At 43.8% G+C, this 20,998-nt stretch overlaps 1 protein-coding gene across 1 annotated transcript in view; it reads right to left on the reverse strand.

The window, feature by feature from the left end:
• LOC146805013 (acetylserotonin O-methyltransferase-like) overlaps nt 1-20,336 on the reverse strand; it is a 219,370-nt gene extending 199,034 nt beyond the window's left edge. Inside the window, exon 1 of the mRNA XM_085622163.1 lies at nt 20,174-20,336. Within this exon, the coding sequence (XP_085478289.1) occupies nt 20,174-20,245 (72 nt within the window). The 5' untranslated portion in view covers nt 20,246-20,336. The remainder of the gene's footprint in view (nt 1-20,173) is intronic.
• Between the last annotated feature and the right edge of the window lie 662 nt (nt 20,337-20,998).

The raw sequence follows: 20,998 nt of genomic DNA on the forward strand, positions 1-20,998 counted from the left end.
GTCATTTGAGATGTCATCAGTGATGGCATCAGTGATGTCACTGACCATGTCATGAGTGATGTAATATGTGACGTCATCAGCAGTGCATTGTGGCGCGCGAGTTATAGTTAGCTGAACTAACTATAACAGGGGAATTGCAATAGTTTTGTACGAGTGAAAAGTCCAGCTAACTATAACACCCCTGAAACCTATGGTTTTTTCAGTGAAAATATATATATATATATATATATATATATATATATATATATATATATATATATATATTATCTACTGGCGGTCGCTAGTAGATAGTTATAGTTAGGACCTATTTTCCATAGGAAATCAGCAACATTCTATTGGGAATATCTTTGGCGCCGATTGACGAATCTTCGCGAAATTCTCCAAACTTTTGGCCAGCTCCGCTCCGCTCCGCTCGGACCCTGAAAGTTTCATGGTGATTCATCAAGCGGGGGCCGAGAAAAAAGGGGGGTCCCAAAACGCGTTTTCTCCATGCAATTTCCCATAGGATCTGTTGTCGCAGCTACAGCCCGAACCGCTGAACTGAATGACACCAAATTTGGCAAAGAGGTAGTCCTCAGTTCGGACTCATGCCTTTTGCATATTATGTGTGAATCTGTTCAGTAGTTCTTGAGAAAATTAGGGTAAAAAAGTTAGTGATATCTATGGCCGCGGAGGATCATACCTTCAATTTCCTAGTTAGTATTCATACTCTTCTAGCAAACACTCTGTCACTCACCCAGTGTGTTTCCTTATAGTACTGTAATCATTTAGTCAGTTAGCATGTAGAGTTTTAGTGAGGTAGGCTTTAGGGCATGAACTGCTTCAAAGTAGCATGCACTATGCATGTAGTGTTTTAACCATTGTCACACTTGTGGTTCAGGGACTTGGGGGCATATCAACAACAACCGGCGATAATTATCGCTAAGCGCACTTAGCGCTAGGATAATTATCGCCGGCTAGCGTTGATTTTTATCGCTGTGATAGCGTGCTATTAGCGACGCTTATCTCAATAGCGATAAAAAAACTCACGCTAAGTGGCTAATGTGAGATTATCGCTGTAAACCCAGCGATAATCTCACGTTAGCTTGTTGATAGGGACAGACAAACCTAGCCATGATATCCTCCTTCCATAGGATATCATGGTAAAGTCAGAAAAATACCAGACGTAAAAAAGCAGCGTTAACCGCGGTTAGCGCTGCTTTTTTTGTCTCTAACAGGGTTAGCGACATTTCTCCTATTATTTTACTCTGGAACGCCTCCTTTGCAAGGGGAAGCGAAGAGTAAAAGGGTGCTAACATGCAAATTTGCATGTTAGCACCCTGTTGTTGATAGGGTGCTATTTTTATCTCTGCTTTTTTGGCTTTTAAAGCCAAAAAAGCAGAGATAAAGCCCTTGTTGATATGCCCCATAGTTTCTTAGTCAGTATTTATATAAAATGTGTTTGTACAGTAATGGAATAGTATAATTTTGAAAGTTATTAATATACATTTATTTGCGATTCTTTTTTATAGATACAGAATAGGAGTGTTTCTCATCTGATTGCACTCTTCTCATGCAAGATTGTTCGGATGAAAGGTCCTTGGGTGTTTCATCATACTTGCCGTACGAGAATATTTTGTTATGATCCCCTCTTGAGAGAACTCTTTTGCAAATCTTGCACGTGATCAAGGTGGCATTGGTCTTTGTTTGCCACTGGGGAAAAAAACGTTGTGGGCGTGGAGCCTTCTGCAAAAAAATTTCCTTACATTCGGTAAATATTTTAAAGCGGCAACATTTACAGTTTTTGTAAGTTAAACGTATAAAATGTTGTTAGCTGTATGCATTTTATATATCTGTGATTTCTTTCTTGTGGTATTTTGTTGAGAATAGCATGTTGTTTTTTTTAACAATCTTTCTAATTTTCCAGGTCTGTCGTCGACATCCATGGTCCCCACAGGAGTGTTGTTGTTTTGTATTATTGTTGTCACATTTTGTTTATTAGTTTATCGTTTATATATTTGTTATTATAAAAAATAAAGTTCGAAAAAACAATTAATAACGTTTTTGGTTGTTCTCTTAACTGCTGTGTGACTCTTTCTTGTTCTTATTGCTGTTATTTGATGGAGTCCACCATGGTGTTAAATTTTGGGGCACTTATCACTGGAATACTGGTGATTTCTGCAGTTTGCACCAACTTCTGAATAGTGTGTTAGATTTATCTCAACTTTACTTCCGTTAAAGTGCTGATAATGAAATGGAGAGTAGCCGTTCTCGTGCAAAAAGACATGAGGTGCACCTTTCCGATTTATTCTAAATACTAAAATTCTGTATTGAATTGCACTGAGGTATTTGCTGCACTTACAGTGTACACACAAAATCTATTAAGAAATCTCATTGTATTTATATTGATTGGGAATAGTGCATCAGGTGCTGGATCTTGACGAGATACTCTGCTCAGTTCGTATATTGTTCTGCACAGGAAAATAATCACATCACAACTTTCACACTAATTGCAATGTGAAACAAATTCCATAAATAAGACACGTTAGCACCAGGGATTTTACATCTGCTTTCTGCTGGTGTTAAGCAGGACAACTACGTGCACCATGAAAGGGAACACAGCCAAGAGCCACACCAGAACACCGACAGGTGCTATAGAGTCAATGAGCATGATAGAGGGATACCCATGAGGGCCAGAAGACTCATATCAACAACTCCAGTACCGCCAATCTCCCCAAACCTACATCTTAGCAAGTGTGTCCCTGTGGTCATTGTCTAAGCATGATAGGCACAAGCCCTGCAACATCACAGTGTGCTGTCATCTCAGCGTTGGCAGTGAGCCTGGATGTGTAGCTACGCACGCATCCTCCTGCATGCACAACTGGCGTGTGCTGGTCTGGGGTTCACAGGTCAGTGCAGGGGTGTGGCTATCTGGCAAGGGGAACGGTGTGTCTCGGACAAGTCCGTGTACAGGAAGTGCGGTAAGTGTGTCTCTGTGTTCTGGTGTGGCCTGCTTCAAGAGCCGCAGCAGTCGATGTTGTAAAGTGGCATGCACCACCTCCAAACGTCACTATGATGGTGTAGTTGGAATGTAGCAGGACATACGCAAATAGGCATTACAAAGATGTGCCGTACGAGTGCACGAGATGCAACAGCGCACCGTACAAAAGTGTGGGGGCTCGTGGGAGGGAGGAGCAGCCGTTTGGCAACATACCTACTGTGAACTCGACCATGTGCCACATGCTGGGCATCTTATCCATGATGATCACGGTCGCAGACATCTCACAACACCAATGACTGGCCTTTGTACACATCCTGTATGAATGCAGCGTGGTTTTCACTTCTATGCTCGTTCAGTGGTATGATGTTGGCGGGTTGTGTGACTTGTGCTCCTTGCTGGTGTGTTTCTTTTTGGCGATTGTTAGTCTATATGTGTGTTGTACTTATTGTGCATGTGTGCCATTCTGCCCATCTCCCCCTCTCCCCCCACTCCCTGCTTCTTACTCTTCCTAGTGCTGTTGTGTCTATAATTTTGTTGCTCCACACATAAATACATGTAAAGAATAAATTGGAATAGTTCCTTGATTCTTTTAGGTTTTAAAACTTCTCTATTGGTTTCTTTTTAATTTTCCATATGAACCGTTTTTTTAATATTCAACAACACATAGAAGTCAGAAGTGCAACGTATTCTATCAACACACATTGTAGAACATTCTACAACACGTGCAGGTTAAAAGTTCATCAATTTTTTAAAACTTAACGATATATTTTTGCAACATTTTCTTGAACATTTAATGACACTTGCAGGTTAAAAGTTCACGATTGTTTTAAGTTCGAACAGTGCCTTCCAAATGCAAGTAGCAGGTGTGGTTGAGCTGAGCAAATTTTATCCCATGATATGTACTCCACGTTGAAACTGTTTTTATTAACCAATCACAAAGATGCTTTTCCACAAAACTAATGTGCACCCTACTTTTAAAAAAGAATGCTTTTCATGATATCTTTAGAGATAAGTTAGAGATAGGAATTAGCATTTTAAAAACCTTTGACATTCACTGGAAAAACCATAGGTTTCAGGCATGTTATAGTTAGGAATTGGCATTTAAAAAACCTTTGAAATTCACTGAAAAAACCAAACGTTTCAGGGGCATTATAGTTAGGAATTGGCATTTAAAAAACCTTAGAAATTCACTGAAAAAACCATAGGTTTCAGGGGCGTTATAGTTAGTTCAGCTAACTATAACTCGCGCCCCCGCAATGCACTGCTGATAACGTCACATATTACATCACTCATGACATGGTCAGTGACATCACTGATGACATCACTGATGACATCTCAAATGACATCACTGATGACATCACTGATGAAATCATCCATTGAGTATGTGTTTCTGAACAGTTTTAATATGTTTAATATATATAGGGAAAGGCCTGTTAAAGAATAAGTGGGTGTACAAGTGTGTGAATGAATGATTTTCTAGGTGCGTAACTGACTCTATAAGTGAGTCATTAAATGTATCTTACTGCAGACTAGTGACTAAACTGTGTGAATGTCTGTATGTGTCTGTATGTTGGTGTATAAGTGGCTGCATGGTTTTGTGAATAGCTATATGAGTGTCTATATGGGTTATTGATTGGTTGTCTGAGTCTCTGTATGGGTGCCTAAGTGTATGTGTGGGTGGGGTGTGTGTGACTCTGTGCATAGATGTGTGAGTGGGTGATTCTATGGGTGTATGGTTTTAAGAGTGCAACTGTGATGAACTGTATGGTTGGGTGAGTGTTTGTAAGGGTTTGTTAGTGATTGAATGTATATCTCAGTTGTACATGTGACAGGAACTACATATGTGAAACACAGTGTATATGTGTATAAGAGTATATAACTATCTATATGTGAGAGTGTGTGATTATGGGACTGGCTGTATGGATGAGTTTGTGCTTGTACTAGAAATTGAATAAGAGTGTCAACATTTTTTAGTATTTTTATGAGTAAGTGAACTTGAGTGTGTTTAACTGTATAGGTGAGTCAATTGGACTGTGTTTAATTATTTGCACAACTGACTAGGTGTGTCAGTACCTCAATGGATGATTGGTAGTGTGTGAGTGTCTATATATGTGTATAAATGCATATGATAGTCTTGTACGGAGTGACTGTAAGTATGAGTGACTGTACAGGTGAGTGAGTGGAGTTCCATGTAGATCTAAGAGTCAATGAGTGGGTATGTAGTTATTGGTATTGGAGTAGCTATGGTCTTCAAAATGGCCGTCTGAAATTTTGAGTTGGTGTATCAAAAGTTATATTAGGGTGTGAGAAGGTGTACTAATTTATCACATAGATGACATCATAAGTGATGTCATCAGTGATGTCATCAGTGATGTCATTTGAGATATCATCAGTGATGTCATCAGTGATGTCACTGACCATGTCATGAGTGATGTAATATGTGACGTCATCAGCAGTGCATTGCAGGGGCGCGAGTTATAGTTAGCTGAACTAACTATAACAGGGGAATTTCTAGGGTTTTGGACGAGGGAAATGTCCAGCTAACTATAACACCCCTGAAACCTATTATTTTTTAGTGAATTTCTAAGGTTTTTCCTAACTATAACGCCCCTGAAGCCTATGGTTTTTTCAGTGAATATATATATATTTATATATATATATATATGACTGCTCCAGTTAGCACCGAAACTGCAGTACCCCCTATGCAGTCTACTGTCTCGTTTTCCCGTGTGGCCTATTGTACATAGGCAGCACGATTCACTCCTTGAAAATCAGAATATTAGAACACAGGAGGGCGATATTGAAAGGAGATGCTTCATACCCGGTAGCGAGACATTATGAAGAAAAGCATCCTAATTGTAAGAATGTTTTACAGTTTTTTGGTCTAGACTTTGTCCCAGAAAATATTAGAGGCGGCGACCGCCTGAAGAAACTGCGGAGGTTAGAATCACGTTACATCATCGACCTTCAGTCTAAGTTTCCGTCAGGTCTTAACAGTAATGAAGAGTTGTCAGTACATTTGGGTAATTAATATTCTTGTCTGGATATTCAATGGAGGCTTTATGAACTCTGTCTTCTGATTGTAGCAACCTGCTGTTGTGAGCTTCTTCGATTATCCCATTGCTGTTTGTGTTGAGACTAGATGCATTGTATTGTATATGAAATTAATCAGTTTTGACAGCCAATGCCAGCCGATACACGGCATTATTAAGAGCAACGCCGATACACGGCTTGATCATGGAGAGAGGTGGTGTGGCTGACATCTTTTAGTGACATACTAATTAGGTGCAGTAATTACTCCCAGTGAATATTGTAGTGATAGGATCAATTCCTTGAATCTGGGACCGCCCTCGCATTTAAATGTGTATATATTGTATATATTGTATAATTTAGACTGTATGTATGTACATAGTTACATTACAAGATGGCGCCAGTAATCCCACTGACACTGCACGCTGTCCTCTGTCTATGTCTATTATGTTGTGACACGTGGAGATAGCTATGTATAAAATATGGCGTTTCCCGGTGTGCCGTTAACACCGAGGAAGGCAGACCGCCGAAACGCGTCTGTTCCGGAAATAAAGACCTGTTGCCACGCCACCCATGAGTGCTTGCATTCTTTATATTTGAAAGGATTTGGAGCGAAAATATATATATATAAATATATATATATATATATATATATAACTCTGGCGCCAGTTGATGAATCTTTGCAAAATTGTCAAAACTCGTGGGGCGCTCCCGTCCACTCCTATCTTGAAAGTTTCGGGGTGATTCGGCAAGCGGGGGCTGAGAAAAAAGGGGGGTCCCAAAACGTGTTTTCCCCGTGCAATTTTCCATAGGAAACTTTAGACACGGCTACAACCCGTACTGCTGAACGGAATAACACCAAATTTGACAAAGAGGTAGTTCTTTGTTCAGAAAGGACCCTTTTTATTAAATGGTGTAAATCCACTCAGTAATTGCTGAGAAAATCAAAAGTAAAAACACATATATATCTATGGCCGCGGAGGATCCGCGCACCCTCCTGATCACGAGTTGTATGCTAATTGGCTGTCAACACTCCAAACCAGGAAGTGTTTGCAGCCATCTTGTGCCTTGGTAGAATCAAGGCACAAGAAATCAGTCATACAAGTGCAAAAAATGCAAAAAGGGGGCAGGGTAGAAACACCCTGACCCCTTAGGCCTGCTTAGGGGGTCCCACAAGGACCCCCAGGGCGAAAAAAAAATACTATTTAGCCCCGGGGGGGCCAAGTCCCGGGAGCAATATTTTTATGTAATGGGGGCCCAGAGGGGCCCCTCAGCCCCGGGGACCGCCAACCCCTGGGGCTTTACCTCATTGTGATTGTGGGGACGGCAGCCCCGGGGACCGCCACCCCCCGGGGCTCCTTAGTTTAATGTTGGGGTGCTCAAGTCCCCCACACGCCCCGGGGATTGCTACCACCCGGGGCTTTGTAAATTGTGGGAAGGGGGATGCGGGCCCACCTCCAGGAGCCTTGTCATGGCCCTGGGGGCCGCCACCCCCCAGGGCCGGCTCCTGCAGTGTTCCGGGGTGCCCACCCTCGGTACACTGTAGTTTGCTATGGCAGGTCGGGAGCCTCGCCGCTCCCGCCCTGCAATAGCAAACTTGGTTTGGATTTTGAAAGAGAGAGCAGGGAAACCTGCTCTCTCTTTCAAAATGCAAACCAAATTTCTTTTCCACACGGGGAGTTGCATCTTAGCAGCTCCCCATGTGGATAAGCAATGCCGGCTCTCGCAGGAGGCGGGGAGCCAGCGGGACGGTGGGGGGATTCGGGACTCCTCCACGGTCCCCAACGGGGGATGGGGTCCCCGGGGCGAGAAGTGGCCCAGGAGGGGGGCCACGTGGCCCCTTCATCAAAAAGGTGGAAATAAATAATAAAAAAAAATAAAACAAAGGACGGCCCCAGGGGATGGGGTCCTCAGAGCCATAAATGGCCTAAGGAGGGGGGCAATGCAGCTCCCCTCCTATTAATTTGAAGAAAACAAATGGCCATTTCCCGTGGGATGGGGTCCCCGGGGCCGATTATGGCCTTCAGAGTAAGGGTGGGCGTAGTGGGCGTAGTGGGGCTACGTGAAGCAGCACGTAGTGTGCCCAAATCTACGCACACTACGCGCTTCGCGTAGCCCCACTACGTGCCACCCACCTCCCACCCGCCATTCTTTTAAATATTATAAGCAATGAAAAATAAAGTAAAAGTAAGTCGACTTACCCGTAAGCGCGGCGTCTCCGGGGCTCCCTCTTTCAGTTTCTAATTACTTCTGGCAAATGCGCATGCGCGGACGCCCGCGCATGCGCATTTCTCGCGAGAAATGCGCATGCGCGGGTGTCCGCGCATGCGCATTTGCCAGAAGAAATTAGAAACTGAAAGAGGGAGCCCCGGAGACGCCGCGCTTACGGGTAAGTCGACTTACTTTACTTTATTTTTCATTGCTCATATATTTAAAAGAAGGGCGGGCGGGAGGTGGGTGGCGGGTGGCAAGCAGCTACGCTTCGCCCTCGGCGTGTGCGTAGCGCTGCCCTGCTTCGCCTACTTCGGAAAGTGCGAAGCAGGCAGCGCTACGTACACTACGTGGGCGAAGCGTAGTGCTACGCCCGGGGTTACTTCAGAGGGGGGCCACATGGCCCCCTTCCAATTTAAAAAAAAAATATATATATATAATAGTAGTCATGCCCTACAGGATGGGGTCCCCAGGGACAATAAAATAGGAAAAGAAGGGGGGTTACACAGCCCCCTTCTTAAAAAATAAATAAAATAAAAGACCGGCATCACGCCGGAGGCCACACTCCCTCCTTGCAGCACTCTGCAAACGCGCCCCCTTGGCTCCTGGAGCGCTTGCAGATGGGGAACGAATTCCCCTTGAAAACTGGGGGTCCCTGGGGGCCAACTAGCCCACCAGGAACCTCCAGTATGCACCAGGGGGCTGAGTTGCAGAGAGGTGTTCTGAGGCCATGCCCCTTTTTACACCTCTCTGCAACGCAGCTCTGTGGCACTTAATGGAGGTACCTAGTGGGCTAGTTGGACCCAAGGGGCCCTCAGTATTCAAGGGAAGTTAATCCCCCAACTTAGAATGTGCCACGGGGCACATTTGCACAGTGGTGAAGGTAGGGGGGGCCTGAGGTGACGTGTGCAAACACACCCTGTGGTGTGTTTTAAGTTGGAGAAATAATTCCTCTTCAATCCTGAGGGCCCCTGGGGGCATACATGTCACCTCAGGCGGCCCCCTCCCTTCACCAGTGTGCAAACGCGCCCTGTGGCACGTTTTAAGAGGTAGTTTTAATCCCCCTGCCCTATTATGTATAGGGTAGGGGTGGGCGGAATTCGCGTAATCGCGTTACGCAAATCTCCGCGAAACGGTAAAAAATCTCCGCGAACACGCAGAAATTCCGCGAACACGCGGAATTGCTTGTTCGCGATACTTTTTTCCTGTTCGCGATCGCTGTTTGCGTGCTCGGGGTGAAATATCTCGCGAACACGCATATTGAGAATGCGAACAAGCAAAAAATTTCGCGAAGTCGCGGAACGCAGATTTTTGGGCAATTTTGCGTTCTCCGCGGAACGCGAAATTACCCTAATTCCGCAAATTCCGCGAACGGAACGGAATTTACCGCCCAGGCCTAGTATAGGGTCTTACAGAGGCGGTAATGCTAATCACAGGGGTACCCTATGCATAGTGTTACCTAGTGTATGCAGGAGTTTTCACTGTATTCTAAGTGTCTTGGTTAGTCAGTCACTTACCATCAGTACCCGTCTGAAAAAGTTGTGGGCACAGGATGATTTTGTAACAAGGCCTCTTTCTGCTCCTCTGTTGGTTCTTTCTGCACATGTCTTGCTTCTTCCTGCAATATCCTTTTAGTGGAATTCTGTTGCCTCTTTCTGCATTTCTTTTGCTTCTTTCCGTGCGTTTTTTCGTCACATGTTCTACCTCTGTAGGCATAGTTAGAAATTAGCATTTGTAAAACCTTTGAAATTCCCTGAAAAAACCAAAGGTTTCAGGCACGTTATAGTTAGAAATTAGCATTTAAAAAACCTTAAAAGTTCACTGAAAAAACCATATGAGTCAGGGTCGTTATAGATAGTTGGACATTTCACTCATACAAAACCATTGAAATTCCCCCGTTATAGTTAGTTCAGCTAACTATAACTCACGCCCCCGCAATGCACTGCTGATGACGTCACATATTACATCACTCATGACATGGTCAGTGACATCACTCATGACGTCACTGATGACATCTATATAACCTTTCCACTAGGCCTGGGCTAAAATTCCGTTCCGGTCACGGAAATTGCGATCATTTGACATTTTCGCGTTCCGCGGAAAGTGCGAAAATGTAAAAATTTCCGCATTCCGCTGCTTAGCGATAATTTGTTTCTTGCTCGCGCTGTAAAATAAAACATTCTCGCGTGCGCGGGATTGCCTTACCTGAATCCCCGCGTTCGCCGACAAATGTTCCCGATCCGGTCGCGTTCTCCATGAGATGTTGGATTGTTGGTAGCCATTTGCGCTGTCTCGCGGCAGTTCACGCCCGCAGTGACATCATTTGTCGCGCGATCACGTCTTTCTTCTCGCGATCATGCACTGCAAGACAACTGAAAACAAGATGGCCGCGCCCTCGAGCAACCACATGGGTAAGTTGGCGAGCTGTGCCCATGCAGAAAATACTGCGAACGGCGGGGAAAAAACATCCGCATCTTCGCGATATTTCAGCGTGTTTGCAGAGATTTTTAACATTTTCGCAATAATTTGCGAAAGTGAATTTCGCAAATTCCGCCCACCCCTACTTTCCACCTCCTCAGAAAATGTCGGGACACTTGGCGGCGGTGTGATTCAGGGTCCGAGGTTGTCCCTGTCTGTAAATCAAGTTCTACTGTACACAAAGTACTTCTGCACTCCTTCCGAAAAATAACAGCACAATCACGGAGCTTTGGAAGAGTTTATTCCATGAAATCCAAACCGCGAAATAACCAACGCGTTTTGGAGAAAACCGCCTTGGTCACGATTCAATCCACCCACCACTCACTCCAGATGTTCAGGCATAGACAATGAATAATATTTTTTCCTGCCATGACTACTGCTTTCAGAGACACCTTCATTTCTTTATTTTCACACTTTCATCCATTTTCATTTAACCTTACCATCTGCAATCCACTGCTGCAGCACAGGCTCCCTGTGTCCGCTGTGGGCAATCTCGATGCTGCTCGCATGCTTCAAAGCAGCATCGGGATTGGCCTGAGTGCTGGCAATTTGTGCTCGCAGGTAGACTGGGAGCCTGAGCTTCGTTGTCTCCAACCCAGCAATCAATTTGGATTACAGACAGCTCAGTGTGCATGTCGGTTTGGCCGCACCTCAGATGGCCGGCCAAACCGACATGCGCACCTAGTGCATTGGCCACCACTCCTCTCCTAAGTCCAGGCCAACTGCTATGGAGCACAGATCGCTACATGGGCCCAGTTAGGCCCACTGAACAAGAGTACCTTGGAACCTGGTTTGCGGAGCATTACAAGGTTCCCTGGCCAGAATGCATTGTGCTGCAGAAGAGATGTTTCAGTTCTGAGATGATGCAGAGCTGTGATGCAAGGTCCTGCGTCCTTGCTGAGAAATCTGTTGACAAAGGCTTGCAATGTAAAGTTCGGTGTTGAGGATGCTTATGCAGTTGAGGCAGTGCGTCCGTTCTGAGGAGCTGTGACTCTGCGGTGCAGGCACCTGCATCATCGCCAAGGCTGCCATCAACAAAACATGATCATCAGGAAAGCTTTGCACAGGCAGTGGATGCGGTGCAGCTGCTGGGTCAATGAGGAGTCCTTTGCATCCGAAGGACCCCCGTAGCAGAGGCAATGTATTGGTTCTGAAGGTGATGCATCAAACAATAGAGGTGATGCACCATTTCTTTGACGATCCACCATGCCATGTAGTAGAGACATTGGTTCATCTGGATCCACAAATGGGCTGGCAGAGCACCTTCCAGCCGACTTCCAAGGGTCCGCGACTGAGGTGGCACCACTTGTCAGGGTAGGACTCACCGATGGAAGATCTAGGTGCTTGGTTCAAAGTTTTTGGAGCCTTCTATTGCTGAGGATAGTAACTTTGGGGTCCTAGTTTCAACAGATGCAGGTCCAGTCCTTCTCACCCAGGCAAGAGGCAGCAGGTCAGAACTGCAGGACAGCAGTTCCTACAGAGCAGAAGTTAAGCAGAGTGGCATTTCTTTCAGCTGCACAGCAGTCCTTTTTCCTGGCAGAGTACCCACAGGTGCTAAGTTGTACTGAAGAGGTAGTGTCTCAGGTCCAATATCTATACCTGGGGGCCTCCCCCTGGAAGGTGGCAAAAGGTTTAATAGGTTTCCAGTTGAAATCCGCAGGCATCCTGCCTTCCCTCTCCTGGCTCCAATCTAACTACAGGAGGTGTGCAGACATTTGCACAGAACAGGCGAAAGCCTATTCAAGTGGAAGTAGGGCTTTGCCCAGCTCCATCCTCCCATCTTGCCAGTGATGGCCTATCCAGTCACTCCTAACCTCTCTACTGTGTGTGGCTGTCTAGGAGGAATACACGAAGCACAGCTGTCAGCTGTACCCAGTCATGTGACCCAGAGACAGGATACAAGCACTAATTGTCTAAGGCAGGAAAATTGAATTTTAAAATTCAACTTCAACATAAGAGGCCCTCGTCAGTTTTCATTTTTTCTGAAAAAATTGCAGCTTCCTTATGGAGATCAGGAATCTACTGAGAATGACCCCAATAACTTAGGGGACCTTGACAACTTTATTTTAAAGAAATTCAACATGCTGTTGATAACGACTATCCTCAGTGTAAATTCTCTCCAGTTACTCTATGTTTCCAAGCCTGGGTCACGCTTGATGTGACCACTAAATGTTAAGATGATGGCACTCCTACACAAACGGTGTAAGCATAAAGCCCCAGAAAACCTTTACATCTAAACACTTGCCATAAAAATCTCTTTGTATCTCATCAGAGCAAGATAACCAAATCACATCAACACTGTTGCCTTCTCCCCAATGTCTCTTATATACTATTAGTAATTCAATCCACCCACCACTCACTCCAGATGTTCAGACATAGAAAATGAATAATATTTTTTCCTGCCATGACTACTGCTTTCAGAGGCACCTTCATTTCTTTACTTTTGCAGTTTCATCAATCTTCTTTTAACCTTACCATCTGCAATCCACTGCTTCCTCATACTTACATTGTAATTCGCTTTTAGGTCTCATCAGCATTTTCAAATCAGTTAATCCATAATGTTGACCGTCGGCCAACTTTTATAACTCAAACTATAAAACGTTTATCTTTTCCATCAAAAGTTGTTCTCTGCTTAACTTTGATTTTAAATCAGTCCCTATCAACAAACATCTACCCACAATGCTTGCAATAATCAATGGCATTAACTCCACTTAAATTATTCCCACTGATGACCCATTCTCTCCGTCATCTAATATCCAGTAGCGGCTGGTCTGCTGTCAGAGGAAGTGCCGGATGGGAGTTGACGAAAGGGAGGGGGGACAGACAATGGACAGAATTTGTTTTTAAAAATAGGAGCAAATGAACTTACCTTCCACCTAATGCTCCTCAGCTCTGTGTCCTCACTGCAGCACAGGCTCCCAGTGTCCACTGTGAGCATTCTCATTCTCTTATGTTTAAAAGCAGCATTGGGATTGGCCTAAGTGCCGGCAATTTGTACTCCCAGGGAGACTGGGAGCCTGTGCTTCGTTGTCTCCAACCCAGCGATCCATTTGGATTAGAGACAGCTCAGTGCGCATGTTGGTTTGGCCGCACCTCAGATGGCCGGCCAAACCGACATGCGCACCTAGTGCATTGGCCACCACTCCTCTCATAAGTCCAGGCTAACTGCTATGAAGCACAGATCGCTACATGGACCCAGTTAGGCCCACTGAACAAGAGTACCTTGGAATCTGGTTTGCAGAGCATTGCAAGGGTCCATTTCCAGAATGCATTGTGCAGCAGAAGAGATGTTTCAGTTCTGAGGTGATGCAGAGCTGTGACGCAAGGTCCTGCATCCTTGCTGAGTAATCTGTTGACAAGGGCTTGCAATGTAAAGTTCGGTGTTGAGGATGCATGTGCAGTTGAGGCAATGTGCCAGTTCTGAGGAGCTGTGTCTTTGCGGTGCAGGAACCTGCATCGTCGCCAAGGCTGCCATCAACAAAACATGTGCATATCTGCATCAGGAAAGCTTCGCACAAGCAGTGGATGCGGTGCAGCTGCTGGGTAAATGAGGAGTCCTTTGCATCCGAAGGACCCTCATGGCAGAGGTGATGCATTGGTTCTGAAGGTAATGCATCAAACAATAAAGGTGATGCACCATTTCTTTGATGATCCACCATGCCATGTAGGAGAGACATTGGTTCATCTGGATCCACAAATTGGCTGGCAGAGCACCTTCAGGCCTACTTCCAAGGGTCCACGACTGAGGAGGGTCCAATTGTCAGGGTAGGACTCACCGATGGAAGATCCAGGTGCTGGGTTCAACGTTTTTGCAGCCTTCTATTCCTGAGGATAGTAACTTTGGGGTTCAACAGATGCAGGTTCAGTCCTTCTCACCCAGGCAAGAGGCAGCAGGACAGCAGTTCCTGCAGAGCAGAAGTTAAGCAGACTGTCATTTCTTTCAGCAGCACAGCAGTCGTTCTTCCTGGCAGAGTATCCACAGGTGCTAAGGTGTACTGAAGAGGTAGTGTCTCAGGTCCAATATCTATACCTGGTGGCCTCCCTCTGGAAGGTGGCAAAAGGTTTAATAGGTTCCCCGTTGAAATCCGCAGGCATCCTGCCTTCCCTGTCCTGGCTCCAATCTAACTACAGGGTGTATGCAGACCTTTGCACAGAGGCAGGAGAAAGCCTATTCCAGTGGAAGTAGGGCTTTGCCCAGCTCCATCCTCTCATCTTGCCAGTGATGGCCTATCCAGTCACTCCTAAGTTTTAATTGGCTAAGGCAGGAAAATTGAATTTTGAAATTCGACTTCAACATAAGAGGGGCTTTTTAATTATAATTCCAAAAGACATCAAACATAAACTGGTTACTTGCTCCCATCTGGAAATGACAGCCTAGTAAATGTAATTAGGTAATTCAAATATTATCTTACGGTAGAGGTATGCCTTGCAGTACTAAAAAAGGAATGTAAGATTTTTTTACTACAAGGGCATGTAAAACTTAAAAATTATATGTCTTCATTTTTAAATACACTGCACCCTGCCCTCAGGGCTGTCCGGGCCTACCTTAGGGGTGAGTTATATGTATTAAAAAGAAAGATTTGAGACTGCCAAAAGGTTTTATTTGCCAGGTGGAAATGGCAGTTTAAACTGCACACACAAGCTGAAATGACCGGCCTGAGATATGTTTAAAGGGCTACTTAAGTGGGGGAACCAACCAGTGCTTCAGGACAAATAGTAGCAATTCATTTACAAGCCCTGGGTACATGTTGTACCACTTATATAGGGACGTATAATTAAATTAAATATACCAACTGGGGATAAGCCAATGTTACCATGTTTTGGAAATGAGCACATGCAGTTCAGCAATGGTCAGCAGTGTAAAGGTGCATAGGGTCTTAATGCCAGAAAAAGTGAGATGCACAAAATAGATTGAGGAGGAAGGCAAAAGGTTTGGGGGAAGGTCACCCTAAGGGTGACAGGTCTAATATACCTATACACACTTTGCTCCTGAACTTCTGACCTTCCCTTTCTCCGCAATAAATCTAACTTCCAAAATGTTAAGTGACTTAAAAAGTTAATGAATAAATGTTAATTCCAGAAAAGGAGGGGGGAGTCATCTGATCTCGTACACCTCTACATAACCTACTTCAATCTTGAATGTTATTATGCCTTTACGAAGGCTGCTAGAGTACAGTTATGCCGTCAAATGAGCTGCCAGACTACTAGTATGTATTCACATCTTCTAGTGTATAACTGTGCCTTCAGAAGACTTCATTAGTGATGTGCCATTACTTGGGCTGCTAGATTACTATTGTGGCTCCACATGAGCTGCTGGAGCATAGTTTGGCCCTCAAATTGGCAACTTAAGTACATTGTACTTTTGCAGGGGCTGTGCATTGATGTGGGCTGTTGACATTGTGCTTAAGTTCATGTGGATCTGTCTTAGTACTACTGTGTCTTCGTGTAGAGGGCTAGAATTGCCTAGAGTACTGCTGCATCCTCACACAAGTTATTAGAGCATCATTTGATGGCAAATAATTTGTGTATTTTCATGCTATTTGCTGTTGATATATCATTGTACTAGGGAGAAACAGTTCCTACTTTGAAGTCACTGCCACAAGTTTACATTCTTTAACAGCATTCATTACTAAATTCCTGGTATTATCACTCCTGGCTTTCAATAGGTAAAATGTTCAAGGACACAGTCCAAAGATTGCTTCTTTTGGATGGGACTCAAGAGTTCAGATGTGTTTTCTTTATCTGTGTTAACCTCCTATAGCAGAGCTAGGCTAGGAGTGATGGAGCCATGATCATGCTGGTTTAAAATTGTATTGAAATGCATTTGCATTCATGTAGTCCTTCATAGCTCTGAAAGATCTCAGTAGCACTTTTTCAGGCAGTTATCATAATACTTTGTGGTGTTGTTCGATTAAACAGTTTGAGGTCCTGGTGTGACTTATCTGGGTGGAAGTGTTTTATTTTCATGTGTGAAGACTAAAGTAGTTCTTCTATTGCATTGGAGTATCTGCTCATGACTTGTAGTGAAGCAAAAGGAGTGACAACATTTTTATAAAGTGCTAGTCCTTGGATGCGAGAGGTGAGTGAATTCTATGTGACCTAAGAGGGAAATGGTTGCTTGTTTCATGTTGCTATGATTGTGTAGTCAACACATATTCTTGAGTGAAGTGAAAGGGAGAGATATCTACTCATGTAATTGAGGGGAAACAACGTTTACAACACTGTTTCCACGATGCATGGCTTCACAATGCAGTTGTTACAATGACTGCATTGTTACCACGCTTGCCATTACATCGCAAGTCATATCAACGACTTGCTGTAGGGGGCGTGTCTTCACCAGGGAATGTGTTGGATTTTAAATCCAACACCATCCCTGCTGTTGTAAAAACTGGATTAGGAATAGTAATTAATACTATTCCTAAACCCAGCATGCCCCCTACAACAAGTCGTTGATATGACTTGTGATGTAATGGCACACGTGGTAACAATGCGGTCATTGTAACTACTTCGTTGTAAAGGCATGCATTGTGAATGCATCCTTTGCAACATCATACATTCTTGATTGAGCCCACCACTATTGGGGAAGATTTCAGTGGATCCTACGACTGGTCAACCCATCACACCAAGAGCTACGGAACCAAACAAAAATTAAACATGCTCAATAACGGCAAAGCTGCTTGGAATCAATGAAATAATAATGCAAATAATAAGTGATGATTGGAAGCAGAGCCTCCGAAAGCCCAAACAGTCACACTAACTACCATCAACATGAGAAATAAAAGCCCACTGAAACATGTAAAAGCATTCAACACCCATTTAAATATGCCCAAAGCCAATCTGGACATTCCCAATAGAGGCACGTCTGTCTAGAATTAGTGAGTCAGCTATCACCAAGTGACTGGAAAATGGTAGATAAGTAATGGATACTTGTTTGAAGATGCAAATTTGGATTGCTGGACCTATTGCAGTGTTAAAAAGGAAAGTAGTAGTCCTTTGACTTGACAGGCATTTAATTTTGTTACTTTTAGGATGGAGATGTGCAGCCCAGCTGAGGAAAAAGCAGTCAGCCAGCTTCTATTTCTACTCTGTGCAGACAAGAAAGACTGTAGCACCTGGCTGAGTTAACATTCATACATGTGAGATGTATATGTGGGAAAGAACTGGAGAATGACTTCTCAGCTGCTCCAGCTTATGACCCTGTGTTCCTGGTGCATTGTTATCCACACTCTGCATTTCCTGCTTGACTGAAAAAGACTGTACCCTTTGGTTTGCATTCAGTAAATCATAGAAAATGTATTGATTTGGAGCTTCACAAAAATACTATACACATACTGCATCAGTAGAACAGGATTGGACAAGTACAAAACATGCTTTTTTCATCTACGAATCCCATTTCAGAATCGAAAAAAAATTCTTCCTCATTTTCCCACTTCTGCAGGTCCTCCTGGTCCTTGTTATGTGTGTTCTTTTGTTGTTTATGGTGCTCTTGGTACTCCTGGACTTCCTAGTCCTACTTTTGATGGTCCTCATGGTGATGCTGTCCTCCTGGAGGTATAGGGCTTGGCAATCATGGTCCATTCTTTTTTTCTCCTGGTCTTCCTGGTATCCCTTCTGTGCCTGGTCCTTCTCTCTGTGGTTATTTTCCTCCTCTCCATGGTTCTACATCTCAGCACTTCGCCTTTATTCTCCTTCTCACATTCCTACCTTCCAGCTGTATTCCTGCACCATAGTGCAAGGTTGCCTGAGTTGCAGGGGATGATTGTTTAAGTGCAGAAAGGCGTCCCTTCCTGCACATAAACAATCCATAATGGTGATTTGTTACTTCTATGTGTGCTGCAGAATGGAGCACACACAGAAGTAGCAAATTTACATTATTTAATGACTGTTTATGTGCAGTAAGGGACAACTTCCTGCACTTAAACAATCATTAATGGCTTTTTGCTCTTTCTATGTGTGCTGTTGAATGCAGCATATATAGATAAAGCAAAAACGAGGGGAAATAAAAGCAGTTCTCCTCGTGGGCCATTCTATCGCCTGCTCTTGCATGAAGTCAGATTTTGGAGCTGCCACAGATTTGCACCTCCTTGAACATCTAGGGCAGCATCAAAAAGCAATGGGTGGAGCTCCCACAGCAACACCCATTGCATGCCCCTTTCATGCTAAGTGTTGCGTGTAAAGGCGCTTTATTTAAAAGGCGGCATTAAGTCCCAAAAAGTGGCTTAACGCCACTTTGTAAATATGGGGAAGGGCATATTGCCACAAGAGCGTCGCTTAAAGTGACGTTCTCGTGGCGATATGCCCTTGTAAATATACCCCTGGAATCCAGCAGTAGTATTAAATATAAAGCGGTAACATGGACTTGCAACTGTGTACTTTTAGAGTATTGGTCTATAGAAACGATATGTTTGCCCTTACTATAATACCTTAAGCCCAGTGGTGTTCATCAAAAGGGTGGAGTTTGTGCTCACTTTTAAAAACGTATACAGGCACAAACAGTTCAGTTCACTTCACTTATATATTCTGGGGCATATTTACACGGGGATATCATCAATTTTAGTGATGTTCTGATGGCGATATGACCTTCTCCATATTTACAGATCGGCGTTAAGCCACTTTTTGTTGCTTAACGCTTAAGGCCATCAATGATTGTTTATGTGCAGTAAGGTGTCCCTTTCTGCTCATAAACAATTATTAAATAATGATGATTTGCTACTTCTGTGTGCTGCGATCTGCAGCACACATAGAATAACAAATCACCATTATGGATTGTTTATGTGCAGGAAGGAACACCTTCCTGCACATAAACAATCAATTCCTGCAACGCAAGACAGTGCAAGTGTGCCTGCATTGGCGCCAGGCAGCTGATTTTAGCTCCAGTGCTAGATTAAAAAACACAGGGGTGAGCGGTATTGTAGTAAATATGGCGTATCCCTGCGTTTTGGAAATGTCGGGTGCTTCCAAATTTGGCGCATCACTGTGCTTCTACATTTCTTTGTACACATACCTCAAGGTTTCTACTGTTTCCCTGCAAACATTAGCAAATTTGACCTTTCGACCCTGAGCCTGAAATCACTCTGTGGAAAACCTTCAATGTTGCAGTCTCTATTAGTTTGTTATAAAACAAGATTCTCATGACAAACATAGAAGATCAAAACCGAAACACAACCAAACATGTGACAGACTCAGGAGAAATCAAACAATCTCTTGGAAAAATAGGGAGCCTGAGAGAGGTGGGTTGGCCTATCGGAAAGGGGGCATATCCAGGGTGAGGAAATGGTGTTATCCAGAAATGGGAAGGGTGAATAAGCTTCCCTTGTTACTTTTACTTTATAATCTACAAATGTCTATCCTAAAAAGAATTTCCACTTTCGCTGTTTTGTCAATATTTCTCCTTTCTGCCAATATTGATTATAGATCATTTCTGAAGTAAATATCTATGTTAGATTTACTTCTGCGAAGTCTAGAGTTTCGTACCTTAGAGACAAGGAATCCATCTCTGTACTCAAGCAGCAGCCGGGGATACTGCAGGTCTTCGGAGGAGCTCATGGTGTTCCGCTGCACACTGGCGCGTGGCTGACCGTTTTATGCAGTGAGTGAACTTTGTATCACTCACGGGCGAGGACTTCGGGCGAAAGCTCATGTTACACCTTTAATGGCCGGTGACTGTGTCGCGACCTTTAGCTTTATTTGCATTAACAGAGTGAATGTGTTAAATGAATAATTGACATTCCTAAATTACCTAGAACTCCAACTATAATTGACTGCCTGATGCTCATTGAACTGTTCATGAAGATGTAAACTCTAATCCCAGGCATGCTCGGAATTTGTAACACGCGCATCACTCAACTCAGCCTACTGAGCTGTTCTGACAAGACGGTGCAGCTCGCACACTGCTCATTGTGTAATTTGCCCTTCAGCACAGAGTGCGATTAATAAGAACGTGAGCCACTGTGCGCTTTTATCATGGAATGGCCTCTACATGAGTAAGCAGGGGTGCGTGTGTCTAGATAGTTCATTTCAGGAGAAGAATCTAGCTCATAACAAACTGCATAACGTAAATATTGCAATTAGATGAGATAAAGTACAGCCATAACAAAAAGGTGAACGTTTTTCTTACATTTTGTGTTTCCAGGTGGTATCCATGGAAACATGCTGATTACTAAAACCTAAATTGAATAATATCCTAGTGCCACTTGAGTCATTAATTCATTTTCTTTTGTCCTTGATTCAGTGACCATTTAAATTTAATGATGTGGATTTGATAATTAGCGAGTCGTCCCGCCAGAATACCTCTGATTA

The sequence above is a fragment of the Triturus cristatus genome, chromosome 8 (assembly GCF_964204655.1).
Source record: "Triturus cristatus chromosome 8, aTriCri1.1, whole genome shotgun sequence".
Classification (NCBI taxonomy): Eukaryota; Metazoa; Chordata; class Amphibia; order Caudata; family Salamandridae; genus Triturus; species Triturus cristatus.